Here is a 22,433-nt window from a genome sequence, read left to right as displayed (position 1 = left end):
CAACAGAAACATTGCTGGCTAGAACGGAATGGTATGAAGTATTAAAAGTAATGAAAAGCAAGGATCTAAAACCAAGACTACTCCATCTAGCAAGGCTACCATTCAAACTTGAAGGTGAAATAACGAGCTTCCCAGACAAAAAGGGTACAGGAGTTTAATGCCACCAAACCTGCAAGAAATGTTACAGGGACTGCTGTAAGAAGAAGAAATATATAGAGAGAGGAACATAGACATGAAGAAAAAATGGCAATAAATAAGTACCTATCAATAATCATCTTAAATGTAAATGGATTAAATGTTCCAATCAAAAGACATAGGGTAGTGGAATGGATAATAAAACATGACCCATATATATACTGTCCACAAGTGATGCTTGTCAAAATAAAAGATTCACACAGGATGAAAGTGAAGGGATGGAAAAAGATTTTCCATGCAAATGAAATCAAACAAACAAAAAGCAGGGGAAACAATACTTACATGGGGCAAAAAGACTTCAAAGCAAAGGCCATAATAAGAAACATGTCCCAAATGAAAGAACAGAGCAAAACTCCAGAAAATTAACTAAACAAAATGGAGACAAGCATCTACTAGATGCAGAATTCAAAACACTGGTTATAAGGATGCTTAATGAACTAGTGTGAACCTCAACAGCATAAAAAAAAAATGACTGGCCCTGGCCGGTTTGGCTCAGCGGTTAGAGCGTCGACCTGCGGTCCGGAGAGACCCGGGTTCAGTTCCCGCTAAGGGCATGTACTTCGGTTGCAGTTTGTCCCCGACCCTGGTTGGTCATGCTGGAGGCAGCCACTCGATGTGTCCCTTTCACATCGATGTTTCTCTCTCTCTATCTCTTCCTCTCTCTCCCTCCCACTCTATCTGTACAAAAAATGGAAAAATGTCCTCGGGTGAGGATAAAAAAAAAATTAAAATTAAAAAAAAAAAAAAAAAATGACTGGTCAGAAATGAAGGATACACTAACTGAATGAAAACATTTTTACAGAGAATCAACAATAGAGTAGATAAAGTTGAAACTGAAATCAGCCATTTGGAATATAAGAAAGCAAAAACAAACAAACAAATAGAAAACAATGAGAACAACAAAAAGAAAAAATAATCACCCTCACCACCACCACTACTAAAATGAGGATAGTTTAAGGAACTACTGGTACAACCTCAAGAGAACCAACATTGGCATCATGGGGGTGCTAGAAGGAGAAGGGAGAAATTGAAAACCTATTTGAAAAAACAATGAAAACCTATTTGAAAAACTTTAACTTCTCTAACTTGGTGATGGAAATGAACATATAAGTCCAGGAAGCACAGAGAGTCCCAAACAAGATGAACCCAAAAAGGTCCTCACCAAGACACATTGTAATTAAAATGCAAAGGTTAAAGGCAAAGAGAGAATCTTAAAAGCAGCAAGAGAAAAGCAGTTAGTTGCCTACAAGGAAGCTTCCATAAAACTGAGAGTTGATTTCGCAAGAGAAACTTTGCAGGCCACAAGGAATTGGCAAGAAATATTCAAAATGATGAAAAGCAAGGACCTACAACCAAGATTTCTCTACCCTGCAAAGCTATCATTTAGAATCAAAGGACAGATAAAAAGCTTCCCAAACAGGAACAATCTAAAGGAGTTCATCACCACTAAACCAGTGGTATACGGAATGCTGAAGAGTCTTCTTTAAGAAGAAGAAAAAATATATATATATATATTATATATATATATATGAGTGATAAAATCACAATAAATACATATCTATCAAAAACTGAATCTAGAAACCAAAATAAGTAAACAAGCAGAACAAACAGACTCATAGATACAGAGAACATTTTGATGGTTGCCAATGGGAGGGGGGTTAAGGCGATGGGAGAAAAAGGTGAAGGGATTGAGAAGTACAAATTGTTTGTTACAGAATAGTTGTGGGGATGTAAAGTACAGCATAGGGAATACAGTCAACAATATTCTAATAACCATGCATGGTGTCAGATGGGTGCAGGAATTACTGGGATGATCAATTAGTAGGTTATGCAATGTCTAATCACTGTGATGTGATTAGATAAAACTAATATAATAATGCATGTCAACTCTAATTAAAAAATAAAAACGATTTAAAAATGAAAAAGAAAGAAGTATAGTTCTATGAGATCACCGGGACTTGAATGACAAGCCTTCCGAGCAGCAGTTATAATAGCATCTGCAGTAGACAACAGCTGATCTCTAGTCACGTGATCAGTTTATCCTTTCTTCTACAGTCTAGCAGCCAATTCTGTGGGGCCCAAAAGCACTAAACCAATTACTTAGTTTTAAAATTATTTATTTATTTTGAGAGAGAGAAACACCGATCTGTTCTGCCACCCCTGCATTTTGGTTGCTTGTTGCATGTGCCCTGACCAGAGATCAAACCCACAACCATGTGCATCAGGGTGATTTTCTAACCAACGGAGCCACCTGGCCAGGGCCAATCGGTTACTTTTAGAGATGGAGGGACAGATGAAGGACAAAATAAATTACAAGCAGGCAGAGAGTCCTAGATGTCTGGCTAAAACCAGTACTGGGTAAAATAAGATTTAGATCACAGCAGTCTCATTTAAATACTGTTCTAGAAAAAATTCAAAGAATTTTCAACTAATGGAAATTCTAAGTGAAAAGAATTTACAGCATTAAAAACAAAAACAAAACACAGTTCCTTTACACCGCCAACAGCAGTAAATATATGTCCCAGCTAACTCTTGCCCTGGTCACTTTAACAGCTTCTTACCCATGGCTTCCTACTTCTCCAATCTACCTTTATCCTTCAACAAGCAGATTATGGTTTGTCCCCTACATTGGTATTTTTTTTTTAAAGAAAAATAATTACTCATGAAACCATTAAATTAATATTAGCCTATTTTCATGAAGTGTTTTAGTTTGCACAGTTATTTTTATACACATAATTATACTGTTTTTATAATATATTACTGCCTTCTTAATACAACTTAATATTTTAGGCATTTTCCTATGTTATACAGTCTCCATTTTCATCTACTTTATTGTTTTCATATTTAACCCAGAGGATATATTTACATTTTCTAATGTTGAAATTTAGTATTTTATAGTTTCTAGTATTTTATCATTATAACTAATGTGCTGAATATCTCAGACATATGCTTTTCTTTCTTTATCCCACATGGATCTGTAAACTGATAAAGTTGGACTAATCTCTAGACTCTCAGCTTTAAATTTATAAACATATCATGTTTTCTATGGTTAACAGAGTAACCTTTTCAAACACCAATGAAAGTCCATAGTGATATAAAATAATAAACTAGACACTCAAGATGTTAGAATAATTTGTTTCTTAAAAAACAGAGGGTCTAGGTTTGCACATTTAAATATAATCCTTAAGACGTTCTATGACTTTGCCATCAGTTCATCTTGGAAAAACAATTATAATGCCTTAATATCTTATTTCAGAATCATTGAGGAAATGGTTGAACCTTTTACTCTGGTGATTCTCAAACCCTGGTATGCATAAGGGTTACCCAGAAAACTGTTAGAAATGCAGACTCCTAGCCCCATGGGTAGAGTCTAATTGAGAGTGTCTGGGACCAGGACTATGCACCTAAAAAAGAAATTTTGACCTTGTGCTAAAAATACAACCTGATTTTTGATGCAGTTGATCATTCCAATAGATGAACCACTGAGACTATAATGAACAATTACTGGACTTGACATACTAGGCCTACATGTTTTAAGAGCAAAAATTTTAAAAATTGCCTCATCACTACACTGTACACCTGAAACTAGTAACATTGCATGTTAACAGTAATTGAAAAACATAAAAACTACCAAAAACATTGCATAGAATAATTCCTTAATAATATTTACTCCTTCAAGTCATCTCAGGGTTATTGCAAAATGAAGGATTTAATGTCTTCTATTTTTTTATATCCTAAAATGGGCAGTTACAATTTGACTAATATTAAGATATGGTGTGTCTCTAAGAGTGATAAAATTTAAAATTTAAACTTTGAATGAAACTCAACACATAGTACTTACATGTGCCAATTATGGAAAAACCAAAAAGAAGCTGAGAGATTCAAAGTGCATAATTTAGAAAAGTTTGGCTCATAACTAAATGGGGACGCCTTTGTGTCTTAAAAAAAAAAACACAAAAGTGCTGTTTGGATTCCAAGGCAAAGTCTACATTCTTCTCCTACTCATTACAAGGAAAACCAATTCCTAAAAGTGTCAGTCCCGCATAAACTTTCCAAATTAAAAAATTATTTTTTTGCAAACCCTCACCCGAGGGTATTTTTTCCATTGATGTTCAGAGAGAGTAGAAGGGAAGAGAGACAGACAGACAGAAACCCTGATGTGAAAGAGACAGGTCAACGGGTGCCCCCCGACCGCGGCCCACAGGGGTGGAGGTGGAATCGCAAGTCATGGGCGTGGCCTTGGCAGGAACTGAACCCGAGACCCTTCGACTCTAACCACTGAGCACTATGGCCAAGGCAGGAACCTCGTCTTTATGAATTAAGTCTACACGCTTATTTTGTGCTAATGTACGTGTAACAAAGGAAAGAACTACTGACCTACTCAGCTATGAAGCCTCACCTGAGCAATCGATTCTTTCTGCAAATGGGCCCGAGATCCACATGCAATAGCCATTTGATCCTGAGGAAAAAGCAATTAAATAACGTTTCAATATTTAAATATCATGAATAAGAATATTTACTTCCAAAGTGAACATTCCAATTCTCAGAAGCTAACATTTGGAGAAAGTACCAGTAAGTATCTGTAACGGTCTACTGGGGTCAGAATACGAGAGCGTCAAGAGTCGAACTGTACCTTTGAAGAGGACTATTCAGGGCCAAATATGAGGAGCAGGTATCACTTCAAGATTCATACATTTAAATTATTTTCTGATTAAAAATACTATGTTCATATAACTATAAAGAAAAATCAGTGTATTAGAAAGGAAATAGTTATCTATAAATGGTATAATTTTGTATAAAATCATTACATTGTGAAAAAACCAAGAATATCCACTGAAAACTATTAGAAGCAATAAGTGAATTTAAAATGAGTGGGTACAAAATGAATAGTATTTTAGCTTTCATATATGTAGACAATAACTAAAAATTACTAGGGACGAAAAAAATGACATTTATAACATCAATAAAGAAAAATCTAGAAGAAAACTTTACAAGAAACACAGCAAGATATGAAGGGAACACAGAGATGCTACCAAGGGAAACAAGTGAGCACGTAGAAGGGAGTAAACACCGTGATCACGGACTGGAGGGGGTGAGGACAGCACTAAAAGTCAATGCTCCTTAAGTTAATCTTTAAATGTAAGGCCATACCAACAGAAATGCCCAAATAATTTTTCTTTGTACTAGACAAGCTGATCTGCAAATTAATAGTGAAAAATAAAGGACCAAGAAGGGCCAAGAAAATTCTAAGAGCGAGGAAGGACTAATTGCAGAGGATTTAAAAATATATAAAAATACAATAATTTAAACTAACAGGCTGGTGACACACACACCAAAATCACACGGGCACTTGGAGTATGATAAAGGGGACGCTTTCAATCAGGGAGAAAAGATGCTGAAGAAACCAAATTAAAGTAGATCTCACACTGACTAGGTATATTCCAGATACATCAAATATTTAAGTGTAAAATACAAATAAGATTTTAAATTTCAAGAAAGGCAAAAGCACACAAAACCTAGAACAATAGATCAATTTGACAATAAAATTTTTTAAATGTTGTATGGTAGAACCCAAATCCAACCCTATTAAACATTAAAGGACAAATAAATTGGTGGAAAATATTTGTAATTTAAATTACAGACAAAAGTCTAATTTCCAAAATGCACAGTGAGCTATGAATCATTAAGAAAATCCCTCGATAACTGAGCTGGACAAAGGCCAAGGCCATGACCAGAGCTCACCTGCAGAAGCGAGAGCAGCTCTTAACCCTGACGAGACCCTGTCACACTTGCACCAAGAGCGATGCAAACAAAACCCATCCGTCTTTACTCTATACGGACAGCAGTCTGAAAAATGCTGTCAAGATCACATACGCATGATTGGACCCAGCAATTCCACAACCAGTAACTCTTCCTATAATGAACCTGCACGTTGCAAACCGGCATTCACGTGAGGCTCATCACTGCAGTGTCTGAACGTCCACCTGAAGAAACCAGCTAAGAGGTGACAAACGAAGGAGCACTTCGATGAACATACACGGCTCCATCTCCAGATACGTTGTTCAATGGCAACAAAACAGTGTATATACAGTGCACTACAATTTGCATGTTTAAAAAAATATACATCTTCCAAATGGAGACATAAGAAATGGGTAACACTGGTAACTTCTGGGAATAACTGGGTGACTAAAAAAATGAAGTGCAGTTTGACTGTATATATCATTTAAATTTGGAACTGTTCACTAAAATAAATAAAACTTAGAAGTGCTCACTGTAAAATATTTGGTAAGCATATACATTTATATGATACAATGAAATTTTATTATGAAAAGGCATGCATAATCTACCCCCCAAAGCAGCCACTACTAACATTTTGTGTATTTTCCCGTCTGTACTTGACAAACCAAAGCTGAAATTTACTCATGTATATCATGCTTTTTCATTGAAAATAACTGTAACATTTTTTATATTCAAGTTTATTGTTTTTGAGCATTTTATTGTAGGTATTTTCAAACACACACAAAGTAGAAAAAATAAAGCCAGGCACCCACAACCAACTTCAACAACTATCAGCACAGGGCAGGCCAGTCACAACCCTGCTTCCTCTGCAGCTCCTCCCCCAACCCCTCCCCAATCTGGTATTAACTGAAACAAACTAGACACATTATCCTATAAACTGATATGTGTATCAGTCACAATACCATTATCATACTAAAAACATTAATAATTCCTCAACACCATCAGATGTAGTTCATTTTCAAATCCACCCAATTATAAACATTTTTAGTTTGTTTGAACTGGTTGGCATTTCTTTCTTTTTTTAAAATCCTCACCTGAGGACATTTTTTGCATTTATCTTCAGATAGAGTGGGAAGGAGAGGGAGGAAGAGAGAGAAAGAAACGTTGACGTGAGAGAGACACACTGGCTGGTTGTCACCCACACGACCCCAACCGGGGCCGGGGACTAATTGCAACCGAGGTACGTGCCCTTAGCGGGAACCGAACCTGGGACTCTGGTCTGCGGGCCGATGCTCTAACTGCTGAGCCAAACCGGCCAGGGCGGTTGGCATTTCTTTTACCCATGAGTTCCCCTACCTCTGAATTTTTTTCCTTATACAGTGGAACTTCGGTTCTTGAACTTAGTTCATTCTGGAAGGCTGGTTGAGAACACCTCTATTATACTTTGCACTTATTTATTTTTTAAGTAGTTCTAACAACTTTCCTTTTCACTGTGCTATCACTGACCTTCTGAGGACCCATGGTAACTTACTGTAGTAACAGCAACAGGAGCAGGAAAAAACCCCCAAAAACATGAACCCTGAAAATACAGAACAACTTCCCGAGAAGTTAACCCCGGGAGGTTTAGGGAATAGGACTCCCACTCCCACATTCTTCTCTTGGTTGTCGTCCCAGAGACGCTAACTGACCACAAGGGATTCAGCGTGATGGCTGTCTGGTCAAGAAGTGACGTTTTGTTTGACAACCACAACATTTTCTGTGAACGACTTGGTCGAGAACCGACTGCTCGAGATGGGAGACGTTAGAGAGCTGAGCTTGGACTGTCATTTATTAGGTGAAGAAACCAGGTAGTTTTTCCTGTAGTTTCTTAGGTTGGGGATTTTGCTGACTGAATCCCCACTGGTTACATTTAACACATTCTTTTGTCCTCTGCATTTCCTGTAAACTGGCTGTTAGCATTAGGGGGTGATAAGATCTGGGTTTATTTTACAAGAACCTGTCATAGCAGTATTGCATTTCTATCTCTTTCTTGTGTCAATTATAAGTGCAACATAGTATTTCACCACATAGGTTCCCGTATTTCACTATTTGCCTATGTATTATTGCTAATTTCATGTTATTATAAAGGTGCCTAAAAGAACATTTTTGAATATAAAACTAACTGCACTTCAGTTTTCTTTCTTTGGAGAATGTCACAGATGTAGAACAATACTAAGTTAAAAGTATGAGTGTTTTGTAGAGTATATAGGCAAGCAAATAAATACATTATTTAATTACTTACTTACTTATTGGTAATCCTCACCCGAGGATATTTTCCTATTGATTTTTAGAGTGGAAGGGAAGGAGGAAGAGGGAGGGAGGGAGGGAGGGGGGGGGAGAGAGAGAGAGAGAGAGAGAGAGAGAGAGAGATATCACTGTGAGAGAGATGCAACAATTGTTTGCCTTCCATATGACCCCTGGGGATCGAACCCTTTGGTCTGTGGGCAGATGTTCTAACCACTGAACCAAACCAGCCACGGACAAATTATTCTTTTAAAGGCTCCTTATAATCTCGATAACTGGATATGATTATTTTTAAAAAGAGATTTTTAATTGATTTTTAGAGAGCACTGTGAGAGTAAAACATCGATCAGCTGCCTCCTGCATGCCCCTACCAGGGACCATGCCCACAACCTGGCATGTGCCCTGACCAGGAATGGGACTGGCGACCTTTTGGTACATGGACGATGCCCAACCCACTGAGCCACACCAGCCAGGGCATGATGGACTCTTTCCTCAAATTCTTGTCAATACCAATTACTCTCTTTTTTAAATTTTTATTTATTTATTTGAGAGAGTCAGAGTAAGGGAGGGGGTAGGGAGAGAGAGAGAGTCAACTTGTTGTTCCACTTATGCGTTCTGGCCGGGCTGAACCTGCAACCTTGGCATCTCAGGATGATGCTCTGACCAGCTGAGCTACCTGGCCAGGGCTAATTATTCCCATTTTAAATTTGCTAACCACACATGACCTCATTTCCTTTATTTTCTCAAATAAAAAGGTAAATGTGGGGGGTTCTTATTAGCCATTTATCTGTATTTTCATTTGGAAATGACCTGTTACATACTTTGCTTACTACTTAATAAGAATTAATTTCTTCCCTCCCTTTCTAGGCAGAGGTACTTTGCTGGAAAGGGAGAGAATGATTTTCTTAAAGAAACACAGGAAAGGTTTAGATAGTAATGACAAATAAGCTCTAACCAAAAAGAGCAGTAACATTACTGGCAACAGATAGAAAAGAACATTCTTCCACCTCTCAGAGATGAATTGAGTTAAAATATCAAATTAAACTAAAGACAAATCAAAACCAAAAGCTTTCTTTTAAAATAGCCTTTTCTTTCACTACAGTCTTTAAAAGCTTTTAAGAAAGTCCTGTATATATGACGTTCTGATGTAAAAACTGAATCCCTGACACTGATCTCAACTCAGGTTTTAGAACAGCTCACTCTTCTTCAGAAATGAAGGATATTCTTGTTTTAAAAACTGCCCACATTAGAAAATGTAGGTAGAGATGGTATCTCTTTCTTTTAAGCCTCTTTCAGAATATCACTGAATTTCTTACAGTTTTTAAAAAAAATTAAAAAAAATAAATGCGTATTTTAGTTACTAATGACAACTGACTTTTTAATGATTTTATTTTGAGAGAGTGAGAGAAAAACATCAATGTGAGAAAGAAACATCGATCGGTTGCCTCCTGCACGCCCCCTACTGGGATGGAGCACAACCTGGGCATGTGCCCTGACCAGGAATCAAACCAGGACCTCTCAGTCCCTGGGAGGACGCTCAACCACTGAGCCACACCGGCCGGGCACAGCTGACTTTTTAGCGGTAAAAAGTGGAGCTGTACTGCATTCTAGAAATAATTGCTTAGTCGGAATCTCTCTTTCCTAGTTCTTCAGTTAAATCTTTTCTCACTATTCAGAGACAAACAGACTAGAACAAGGTAAATCCATTTGCAGAAACAATGATAAATAGTAAATCAGAATTAGTTCTGAAAAGCAAGCACAAAGACTAATGTTAGTAAATTAGAGGTAATGGTCAGTCACGGCTGTCTGTGTTTGGGTGGACTATTTTTCTAAAGGGGCTGCTAAACAAGGAAGGTACTCAACAGAGACCACGCATGGCTCCCAGGCCTGAAACAGTTACGCTCTGGCTCTTTGCAGAAAGCGTGCTGTTCCCTGTTCTAAGAGATGCCCATTTTCACAGTAAGCTGTAGGCATTAAACACCTCCTCTGACGGGCAGCCCTGCCCTTCAAAGGTTTGGACATGCACTTTCTGATCTGCTGAGACAGATCCTAAAACTGTATCATGTAAAATCTATGCTTTCAAATTCTCGTCTTCTCTTTTGTGTCATTTCCACAAAGATCTCAGCAAAACGGCTTGGTCTGTAAAATGAGTAATTTGGGAGGTTGAAGGGACCTCTCTGGAGAGTGAAACAAATATACTCTAGGCTCTTCGATTGCCCACATGGTCCACAAAGAGAAGACATAGTTATCATGTCCTTCGGTTTAAGGGACAACCAGACCATGTACACACATGAAAGTATGGCGTACCAAAACCACACCTGGCCAAGGATTACGATACTGAAGGAAAAGGAAGACTGAAGGTGTAATTTTATTCCATATCTGTTTCATATGTTACCTTTTTTTTTTTTCCCTCACCCGAGGACATTTTTCCATTTTTTGTTCAGGTAGAGTGGGAGGGAGAGAGAGGAACAGAGAGAGAGAGAAACATCGATGTGAAAGGGACACATCGAGTGGCTGCCACCCGCACAACCGACCAGGGCCGGGGACAAACTGCAACCGAGGTACGCGCCCTTAGCGGGAACCGAACCCGGGTCTCTCCGGACCGCAGGCCGACGCTCTAACCGCTGAGCCAAACCGGCCAGGGCTCATATGTTACCTTTAATCATTTGTGGCCTTAAAAACCTAGAAACTAAGCTTGTTGGAACTATGTCTACCTGGGAATTTAGGGTCCAAGTCATGACCTCTGAGGGATGACCGTAGGATTGCGGTGTCCTGACTTCTCGTCAGCTGTTTGCCTGTTCAGGGACTTTTATTCTATTTTGAGTGATTAAATCACTAAACAATTGATCATTATATACTTTTAGAAAAATTACTATAACAACAAGCACATTTTTGTAAAAAGATGTAGAATAACTACTGCTTAGGAAATTAGCTTAGAAAAAAGCTTTGCACCTGAAAAAGGCAATATAAATAAAATATCTGGAACTAAATACAAAGCCCCATTTTATTTCTTTGTCATACAAAGCTCTGTTTAAATCATGGACATTCAGTTTAAAACCTCAGAAGAACAATTATCTTCAGAAAAGGAATTGCAGGCAACTCTTCCAAGTTCATATTATATGAATAGTCAGATTGGAATGTGTGACCTGGTTACTCTAAGAGAAAATATAAAAAGTAACAGCAAATTTCTTTTTATTAAAATTAAAAATAAAATCAGCTGAGAAGAAAACATTAGAATACATTGAAGAACATTATGGTGAGCCTGTCAAAATGATACTGGGAAACAGTGATTTTCAGCTGGTGCGCCCAGGAATTTTTATTATCTTATTTATTTTTATCCTCAACCGAGGACATTTTTCCATTTTTCGTTCAGATAGAGTGGGAGGGAGAGAGAGGAAGAGAGAGAGAGAAACATTGACGTGAAAGGGACACATCGAATGGCCGACACCTGCACAACCAACCAGGGCCGGGGACAAACTGCAACCGAGGTACATGCCCTTAGCGGGAACCGAACCCGGGTCTCTCTGGACCGCAGGCCGACGCTCTAACTGCTGAGCCAAACTGGCCACAGGGCTGCCCAGAAATTTCTAAAACAGACATAATGTGACTAGTTAGAGGCAATGCCCCCTCTTCCTTACACCCAACCTTGTTACCAGCTGAATTTTCCTTTCAGCTTGTAGTAATCTATTAAGAGGTGGAAGAAGAAATGTATTTTCAGTAAGAGTGAGCATGCAATATATCCAATAATTTGACAGGATCACAGTATGAGGAGGCCCAATAAAACTTCCTGCGATGACGGGACTGTCCTGCATCTGTGGGGGCCAGTGAGTCAGCTGCCGGACACACACATTTGAAAGGTGGCCAGTGACCGAAAAACTAAGACTTGATTTCATGTAAATTTAAAGAGCCACACGTGGCTAGCAGTTTCTGTTTTGAATGGCACAGGTAAAAGGGACATTTTCAGAACAAATTCTTTCAAGAATTGTATCAGTTAATTCATTGCACAGTTTTAAATAAAAACTACTGGAAAGAACAGGAAGGTGATGGCGGAGGTAGACAAAGAATACTTCATAAACTATGAAATTAAATAGACATTTATTTCCAGGAAGTAAGACATAAGGTGAGTTTTTGTGATTATTATTAAATTTTGATTTGGGGATTTTCTTTTTTTTTTTTTTGGTACGTGCCCCTAGTGGGAACCAAACCTGGGACTCTCTGGTCCACAGGATGACGCTCCAACCGCTGAGCCAAATCGGCCAGGGCTGGGGTTTTTCTTTAATGGGTTTTGTATGTGTGTTAAACTTTTCTACTGTTTGGTTATTGGTAACAAATAGGGCTTATTTTAACAAATATATAATAATAATCAGCTTTAAATTAAGTCTGTCATTCACGAGAGGTTCTATTTACTGACCTTATTCGGACCCACGACCTGTGTCCTTAGCTAGGAAATTCCTCCATTAAGACCCTTCTGCTGTTGTGCCCCTCGCCCCAAAGGCCCACGATGCCTAATTACCTTTATTAAGTGTTATTTCTTTAGCAAAAAATGTTCTGATGTATTTTATCCATTTCCTTGTGCTATATTTCAGGATTTATCTCTTTGTACAAACATTCTTTGATTCTTGTCTTGCGATAAGTTGGCATAGCTGCCGTGATGAAGACAGGCGTTTCTCAGACAGTACAGGTGGACTTTTCTTGGGGTACTTGCCCTTGTTCCCGGGGAACTAGTTTCCAGGCCTGCGCATTACACCTGTGTGACAGCGACCAGCTGGGGACCGAACGTGCAACCCTGGGATGTGCCCTGACCCGGGTTTGAACCTGCGATCTTTCGGAGTGCAGGACCACGCTCCAGCTAACGGAGCCTCCTGGCCAGGGCTCTCACTGGCTTTTACAAGGTGGGAGTGGCACTAGGATTTTCTTCCTTTTCTCAACCTCCACTTTCCCCCTTTAACATGAATGTCGACACTGGATTTGTAATTGTCAAATGTTGGGAACAGCCCGAATGTCCTTCAGCAGTTGAGGAAATAAACAAGCTGCGTCCAGGCAATGAAATACTGCTGAGCAATTAAAAGGAACAAGTTATTATCGCCTGGCCGGTGTGGCTCAGTGGTTGAGTGTCGACCCTGCACCAAGAGGTCGTCGATTCGATTCCCGGGCAGGGCACATGCCCAGGTTGTGGGCCCGATCCCCAGTGGGGGGCATGCAGGAGGCGGCCAATCAATGTTTCTATCTCTCTCCCTCTCCCTCCCTCTCTCTCTAAAATCAATAAAGAAAAAAAATTTATTAAAAAAATAATAGAATAAAGGAGCAAGTTACTGATATACACAGCAGTATCGATGAATCTCAAATGCATCACACTGAGTAAAAGCCAACCTTCACTGTTTTTGTTTTTAAAACAACAGACACTTGTTTCTCAGAGTGCTGGAAGCTGGAAGTCCCGGATCAGGGTGCGGGCTCACTGGGTTTCTGGGGGAGCTCTCGTCCTGCCGGCACACGGCCACCACTTGGCAACTCCGCACAGAGAGGCCCGCCCCCAGTCCCCTCTCGTAAGTGTGGGAGGCACAGGCACCCGTGTTACCAGCAATTGGAACTCAGTTCAGCAACCTGCGTACTCAAGTTCTGGCCAAGAAAGAATTCAGAGCCAAGACTAAAACACAAGCAAACGTTCAGGAAGTCAGAGGTCAAAGAAGTGAGCAGCGATGAGCCAGTGGGACTGCGCAGGCTCAGGACACAAGTCACAGAGGCAAAGACAGGCCCTTGGAGCTCGGGGAAGGGAGGCAAAGGGGCACACCTAAAGGAGAAAGTGCAGGCAGCTGGGGACGGGGGTGGGGGGTGGGGACTTTATTTTTTCCTTCTGAAGTCATAGCATGAAGTTGCACATAAAGTTTGTGTTTTTTTTTTTTAACTTACTAGGGTGACACTGGCTAACAAAATTATACTGGTTTCAGGTGCACAATTCTACAGCACGTAATATGTACACTGTATCGTGGATTCACAACACCCAGTCAAGTCTTCGAACGTCACCATTGATCCCCCGATACCCTCCACACACCCCTCCTCCACAAACACCCCACTGTTGTCCCTGTCAACGAGTTCTCTCTCTCTCTTTTTTCTTTTTTCACTCAATCATCATTTTCTTGGTGGTTTCCTTTGCTGTGCAAAAAATTGTTAGTTTGATGTAGGCCCATCTGTTTACTTTTCCTTTTGTTTGCCCTGAAGAGATATTTAAGCCCTGGCCACTGTGGCTCAGCGGTTGGAGTGTCTGCCTGCAGACCAGAGAGTTCCGGGTTCAGCTCCCGCTAGGGGCAGGTACCAAAAAAATAAATATTTAAGAAACAATATTGCTACAATAAATGTCCGAGATTTTATTACCTATGTTTTCATCTAGGATTTTAATGATTTTGAGTCTAACTTTCAAGTCTTTACTCTGTTTAAATTTATTCTTGTGTGTGGTGTAAGAAGGTGGTCTAGTTTCATTTTTTTTTTTTTTTGCATGCATCTGTCCAATATTCTCAACACCATCTATTGAGCAGACTATCTTTACCCCATTATATGGTTTTGCCTCCTTTGTCGCGTATTAATGAACTATAAAGGCATGAGTTTATTTCTGGGCTCTCTATTCTGTTCCATTGATCTTTGTCTGTTTTTAGGCCAGTAACATACTGTTTTGATTACTATGGCCTTGTAGTCTAGTTTGATATTAGAGTGATTCCTCCAATTTTGTTCTTCTTTCTTAAGACTGTTGTAGCTATTCAGGGTTATTTTGTAGTCCATATAAATTTTTGGAGTATTTATTCTAGTTCTATGAAATACGCCATTGGTGTCCTGATAGGAACTGTGTTGAATCTGTAGATTGCTTTGGGTAGTATGGACATTTCAGTGAGGTTAATTCTTCCAGTCCATGAACAGGGTAGATGCTTGAACTTACTTGTGTCTTCTTCAACTGCTTTCTTCAGTAACTGGTAATTTTCTGAGTACAGGTCTTTTACATGCTTGGTTAAATCTACCCCTATGTATTTTATTCTTTTTGAAGCAATTTTTAATGGGATAGTTTTTAGCTCCCCTTTCTGAGAGTTCATTATTGGTGTATAAAAATGCAGTGATTTCTGGATATTTATTTTGTATCCTGTTACTTTACTGAATTCATTCATCAGTTCTAGTAGTTATTTGGTAGAATCTGTAGGGTTCTTTATGTGCACTGTCATCTGCAAATAATGATAGTTTTACTTCTTCCTTTAAGATCTGAATGCCTTTTATTTCACCTTCTTGTCTGACTGCTGTAGCTAGGGTTTCCAGGACTGTTTTGCTCCTACCCGTAAGGGAAACAGCTGTAGTTTTTGCCCACCGAGTAGGATGTTGGCTAAGATATGATCCCTCTATTCCCACTTTGCTGAGCATTTTTATCTGAAATGGATGCTGGATTTTATCAAATGCTTTCCTGCATCTATTGCTGTGATCATGAGGTTTTCGTCCTTCACTTTGTTTACGTATCACATTTACGGATTTGCAGATATTGTAGTAACCTTGTATTCTCAGAATAAATCCCACTGGATCATGGTATATGGCCCTCTTAAAGTATTGCTGGATCCGGCTCGATAATGTTTTGCTGAGGATTTTAGCATCTATGTTCATCAGGAATACCGGACTCTAATGTTCTGTCTTTGCAGTGTCTGTCTAGTTTTGAAGTTAGGACAATGCTGGACTCATATAATGTGCTTGGAATTCTTCCCTCCTCTTGAATTTTTTGGACTAGTTTGAGAAGGACAGGTGTTAGGTCTTCTGTGAATTTTTGGTAAATTCATCTGTGAAGCCATCCAATCCAGGACTTACTTTTATTTGGTTGAAGTTTATTGATTCAATTTTATTCCTTGTAATCTGTCTATTCGGATTCTCTAATTGTTCCTAACTCAGTTCTAGAAGAGTGTATGTTTATAGAAATTTACCATGTTTGTCCAGAGCGTCCAATTTGTAGGCATACACCTGTAGTATTTTCTTACCATCCTTTGTTGTCCATTATCACTCCTCTTTCATTTCTGATTTTATATATTTGGGTCCCTTCTTTTTTTTTTTAATTTTTGTTTGTTTTTATTTTATTAATTTATTTTTGTTACAGATGTTTCTCCTTTATCCCCCAAGACACCCTCCTCCGTATCCCGCCACACCCCCCTTTTTTCCTTGATGAGTTTGGTTAAAGGTTTGTCAATCTTGTTTATCTTTCCAAAGAACCTGCTCTTGGCTTCGTTAATCTTTTCTTTATTTTTTACTCTATTTTGTTTATTTCTGCTCTGATCTTTATTTTTCCTTTCCTGTACTTACTCTGGGCTTTGTTTGTTGTTCTCTTTCAGGTTCCTTTAAGTGTAAAGTTAGACTGTTTACTTAGACGAGACTGAAATGCTATCAATTTTCCTCTTAGGACTGCATGCTCTGTGCCCTCAGATTCTGGGTCATTGTGTTCTCATCATTTGGTTCCAGGTATCTTTTGATTTCTTCCTTCATCTCATTGTTCACACATTCATTTCTCAGTAACATATCCTTCAGCTTCCAAGTCTGTGTGTTTTACAGGCTTTTCCTTGTGGCTGATTTCTAGTTTCACACCAGGGTCTGGGCCTCCTGGAGGGGTCTGGTGCAGCCCTGTAGACGCTGCTTCACTGGCCTGGGTGACTTGCTTAGTCTGGGTGCAGTTTCCCCTGTACGTCCTTGGCTGCCAGGCTTCTCTTCAGCTGGTCACCCAGGATGGTTTCCGTAATTTAGCTGTAGTTCCAGTCCGGTCCTGGGAGCCGGTGAGTGTTGCTCCCACCTGCTGTGCAGCCAGCTTGGACCCTTTCTCTGGCATGTAATCCTGCTTGATTGGTTGCTGCTTGTGTCTGTCTGTCTGATTACAAACCAGATTCTGTGATTGTTTCATTTCTTACCTTTATCTGGACGTCTCAAACCGTGCTTTCGGTTTCATATGTATGCGTGATAGATATAAGTTAAGCGATTAAAAACTGACAGATGGCCAGAATATTAATAAGTAATTGTCAAGTGAACCTCAGAAAATCAGTGAATGTTTATAACAAAATGACTAGCTCTTCTGTGAGCCTGTAGACAGGAAATCCACACCCAAAAAATCCCCTAGTTTTTTAACTTATAGGTAAGCTTCATATTCCTTATAGTTTCTATCCCTTTTATTCTTGATTAAATATAATTTAAATTATATTCTTATACTCACAGGCCAAGGCTGTAGCTCATCAAGTCCCTTTTCTAATTTCTCAACATCTGGAAACTTTGTGGCTCCATCAGCATCTGCCATAAGGATCTTCTTCCCTCGAGAACTGAATACACCCTGCATTTAAAAATCCAATTTAAAAATGTGCTTAAAATAAAGGTTAAATCCAATGACATGTCAATTTGTTCTGCTTTACTTAAAATATCTACGAGTGTAATACTAGATATGACATGGCAGGAGGCCAAAGTTCACATAAAACAAATTACATTGATAAAATCTTCCTAATCTAATGATTATTTCATGATTTTAAAAACTTTGTGGGGTCACACAACTAACATATTGGGAAATATCAAGGTAAAAAAACAGATTTAGCCCTGGGCAGTTGGGGTCAGTGGTTAGAGTGCTGGCTCACGGACCAGAGAGACCCGGGTTCGGTTCCCGCTAAGGGCATGTACCTTGGTTGCAGTTTGTCCCCCACCCAGATGGGGTCATGTGGGTGGCAGCCAGTCAATGTGTCTCTCTCACATTGATGCTTCTCTCTCTCTCTCTCTCCCTCCCTCCCGTTCTATGTGAAGATAAATGCAAAAAAAAAATCCTTGAGTGACAAAAAAAATAAGATTTAGACAAATTAAAGATATTCTGCATCAATAAGATTTAAAATGTGAAATGCCTATCATATATAACATGTACATATTGTTCCTGTATTAAGCTGCTTAGCACAGCATATTAAGAAAATATTTATGAACAGATCGAACAAATATATACAAATTTGCTGTGAAATGCATCATAACAATTTTTTACTCTTTATTTTGGTATCTAAAGTACTTTAAGTAAGTTGTTGAATAAAGGCACATGGAGCGTCACTGAACTTTAGGAAGCGTGGATGTGCCCACCCAGTCATGCGAGGCAGCTACAGAGAAACCACGCCCCTCACTCGGACTGGTCTCGTGCAGAATGTGGCCCCATCAGTGTACACTGGACACAGGAATAAGCTGTAGATCAATTCTTCACTTCATGGTGCATCTGAGTGAACTCACTGCTCCCTGAGTGTAAACATATCTATGGCTCGATTCAGTAAAATGCAGCTTTGATGTCACTTAAAAGTGTGACTACAAAGATATATAAGATACATACACATGTAGATAGAAATCTGATTATTTATGCTATGGTATAGGTCCACCAATTAGCATCTGTGGTGTTGATCATACTTACTAGAATATGGGTAAGAAAACAGAAATTAAAATGTTGTATTTAAAACCTGAAAGACATATATGAAGTTTTAGAAAAGATGCTGCCTGGTACCAAATCTGTAGCTATGATGATACATGATAAGGGTGAACTGGAAGTCATTATCTAACATTAACGGAAAATTGTCTTTGGCCCACAAACTTGTCGATTTTTTTATTTTTAAATATGTTTTCATTGATTTTAGAAAGAGAGAAAGGGAAATGGAGAGATACAAACACCAGTGAGAGAGAAACATGGATCAGCTGCCTCCTGCACGCCCCCTACTGGGGACTGAGCCCTGACCCAGAATAGCCCAGTCGCACTCTTGGTGGGTGGGACAAGGCTGAGCCACTGAGCCACATGCCCAGCTGCTCCACCTACTGTTTAAAGGGCCAGGGGGTGGGGGTGGGGATGGGGGTGCTCCAGTGCCTCTGGGTGGCCTTCCCTTCACTGCTATTGTCACACCCGTCCTGACCACTCTGATTTTCCACCTTATGCGCCTCGTTTCCCCAGGTTCTTGGCTCTTCTTCACCCCCCTTCCTTTTGAATGGCTTCGACTATCCCCTGACATACGTGGGTGACCCCTCCTCTCCTCTTCCCCTGGCTATTCTGAATACCACTACTTGGCACCTCAGATGTAATATGGCTCTAACTGGACTCAACATGTCCCTGTAAATATATTTTTATTAATTTTTTAGAGAGGAAGAGAGAGAGAAATACCGACGTGAGAGGGAAACATCAGTTGGCTGCCTCCCGCATGCCCCATCCCAGGGATGGAGCCTGCAACCTGGGCACGTGCTCTGACCGGGAATCGAACTGGGACCTGTCAGTCTGTGGGTGATGCTCAATCCACTGAGCCACACTGGCCGGGCTACCTACTGCCTGTCACATCAGCTCCTCCTCCACGTCACCACAGCCACTGGTCCCTCGTCCTCTCCATCACCCGGCACAACTGAGACTCATTTTAAATGCCCCCCACATGTATCCTCTTGTCTTCTGTTGGTCACTTTCGTAATCTAAGTAATATTCAAGTCATCTTGCCTAAAGTTCATGATCTGAACCCAAACACCCCTCTGGCCTATTTTAACGTGAAACCTTAGTATCACCAGCGGTCCCCTCACTGTTCCCCTGGGCGTGCGCCTCTTCCGCCAGCTCCCTGCCTCCGCTGGGCCTCCGCTGGGCCTGGACAGTTCCTGATCCTCCCGAAAACTCCCTCAGAACTTCCTCTGGAGGAAGGTCTTCGCTGCCCTCCCAGGAGGAGGGAGACACCAACATCTGCATGTGCTTCTATTACAGCGTTTACAGTAATGGTCACTGTGACATCCCTAAGGACAGGATGGGTGTCTATCACCTCAGTCTCTCTGACAAAGTGTCTGACGTGGTGGGAACTCAAGTGAACAGATGACTTCAAAGCCCACGAGGATAGTGCACCTGGTCCATTTCCTTTTCCTTTCATATTCTGTGGTCAACCATTGTCTCTGTACACACCCCAAGGCTCCGACCTCTTCTCACTTTGCCCACTGGCTCTTCTCCCAGCTCCCTCCAGTGTTAGACAGGGAGGGCGTGGGCTCCAGGGTGAACCTAACCTAACCCTGACTGAGTATGTCCCCCAAGTGACCCACTCTACCTACTGTGCCTCAATTTCCTCTTCGACGTAATCAAAATAACAGGACGTAACTCCTGAGACGGCACGAGGAGGATTCCAAGCGGTGACTACGTTGAAGCGGTTAATTTACTGTCCACTCAATAAGCAGCGAGCAGAAGGCCGCACGGGAGGCCCGGCCTCCACCAAGGTCTCTGTGAAGGCTGCTCTCTTCCTCGTGTGCCCGACTGCTGTGGACCCAACGCAAAGCCTCTCCTTTGCTTTGCCACGACTAGTGGAACCCCGGTTTAGTTGGGAATGAATATTAGAAAAAACATTTTTTTTTTTTTAATCCTCACCCGAGGACATTTTTCCATTTTTTGTTCCGATAGAGCGGGAGGGAGAGAGAGGAAGAGAGAGAGAGAGAAACATCGATGTGAAGGGACACATCGAGTGGCTGCCACCCTCATGACCAACCAGGGCTGGGGACAAACTGCAACCGAGGTACATGCCCTCAGCGGGAACCGAACCCGGGTCTCTCTGGACCACAGGCCGACGCTCCAACCGCTGAGCCAAACCGGCCAGGGCAGAAAAAACATTTTTCTTTTTTTTTATCCTCACCCGAGGATATTTTTCCATTTTTTTTTTTTGTACAGATAGAGTGGGAGGAAGAGAGAGGAAGGGAGAGAGAGAGAGAGAAACATCGACGTGAAGGGACACATCGAGTGGCTGCCACCCGCACGACCAACCAGGGCCGGGGACAAACTGCAACCGAAGTACGTGCCCTTAGCGGGAACCGAACCCGGGTCTCTCTGGACCACAGGCCGACGCTCCAACCGCTGAGCCAAACCGGCCAGGGCAGAAAAAACATTTTTTAGCCTTCCCTGGAAACAGGTTGCCGGATGACACTGATCTGGCACTGGGGGGGGGGCTCCTGGGGAAGCTCCCCAAGGCAAAGGGAATCAGCTGGCCTGACCTTCCACCCTCTGTCCCCCCTCCGGTCGGTCTCACATGTGGACGTAACGGCTGCTCCGGGTGGCATCTCATGTGCCTGAAGAAGGGGGGGCTGGGTGTCTGAGGACACTTAGTCCTGCACAGGCCTCTGCGTCTGGACCTCTCCGGGGGGTACATGCAGCTCTAAGCCACTCAGGGCAGGACTCACTCAATTTCCCTCACATGATTCACTTGGCTTTTTGTCAGCAGATCTTGACTCCTACCTGATCAGCCTCAGGGGAGTCACCCCTTCTCTCGGAACTTCTACAGCACCTGTTTCCCTTCCGTAACTACAGCCACCTTTCCTGTTCGACTGCACGTTGCAGTCAGATGGGTCTAGCTCACGGTGCCATGCTCAGCCTTCAATGGGTCCAACTGAACGCACAGACGCATTTGGTAAATTGAAAAAAAATCACATCATCTTATTACCCAGCGACTCTCCCAGAGACACAGAGGGGAGCATGGTAACGTTTTAAACTCTGATTGAGCTAAACGTATTTTTCTGAATCGCCCAGTATGTTATAGATATGGAATCTTTTCAGATTTGATCAAATATATATACACATAAATATATGTATCTACATGTATATAGTTACAATCATCACTGAAAGTAATTTCCACTCATCTGAAATGTGGGTATTCACATAGCTCGCTGCAGAATTCACAGGCACTAGTCTGCAAGAGGGCATTCACCACATCTCTGCATTTTCCATGAAAACGCTGAACCCGAATTACCATTTTAACAGCTCCGCCTTTGCCCCGATTCTTCACCAGCGTTATCACTCGGATTTTGTCACTTCCATATTTCTGGCAGTATTTAAAAGCTACCTGTGAAACGACATAAAAGTGAGAATAAAATTAACTGGGATTACAGGACCGTAATGTGAAGTGGTTTCCCATTTTGGATGAAAACACGGTACCTCCAGTTGCCCTCTTCCTGTGACGCGGTTGTGCCCGGGGAGCTGTCGAATTCCTGGTGTCAGGAGGCGACACTGACCTACTAGGCTGAAGTCAGAGTTCCCCTTCCACCAGAACAGGCACCTGTGCCTCGTCGTGTAACTTGTCCACCTCAGCTACTGGGCTGCCAGGGGCACAGAACCACTTGCTGATGTGCACACCGTGACCCCAGCCTCCAGCACCCCTGCTGATGGCGCCCTGCTCCCCACAGGTCTGCCTGCACCCGGGGCCAGCCCCCTCACAGCTCCCCTG

General features: G+C 41.2%; 1 protein-coding gene across 2 annotated transcripts in view; it reads right to left on the bottom strand.

Moving 5' to 3' along the window:
- Positions 1–22,433, bottom strand: part of ALG5 (ALG5 dolichyl-phosphate beta-glucosyltransferase) — a 42,551-nt gene that overhangs the window by 11,974 nt on the left and 8,144 nt on the right. For both annotated transcript variants that reach the window (XM_036250041.1, XM_036250042.1), the window contains exons 5-7: positions 21,960–22,052; positions 17,426–17,539; positions 4,595–4,654 (exon numbers count right to left, since the gene is read on the bottom strand). In XM_036250041.1, coding sequence (XP_036105934.1) covers positions 4,595–4,654; positions 17,426–17,539; positions 21,960–22,052 — 267 coding nt within the window. The remainder of the gene's footprint in view (positions 1–4,594; positions 4,655–17,425; positions 17,540–21,959; positions 22,053–22,433) is intronic.

The sequence above is a fragment of the Molossus molossus genome, unplaced genomic scaffold, assembly GCF_014108415.1.
Source record: "Molossus molossus isolate mMolMol1 unplaced genomic scaffold, mMolMol1.p scaffold_m16_p_9, whole genome shotgun sequence".
NCBI classification, from domain to species: Eukaryota; Metazoa; Chordata; class Mammalia; order Chiroptera; family Molossidae; genus Molossus; species Molossus molossus.
The sequence above is the reverse complement of the archived record's forward strand: the minus strand, read 5'-3'. Positions and strand labels throughout refer to the sequence as shown.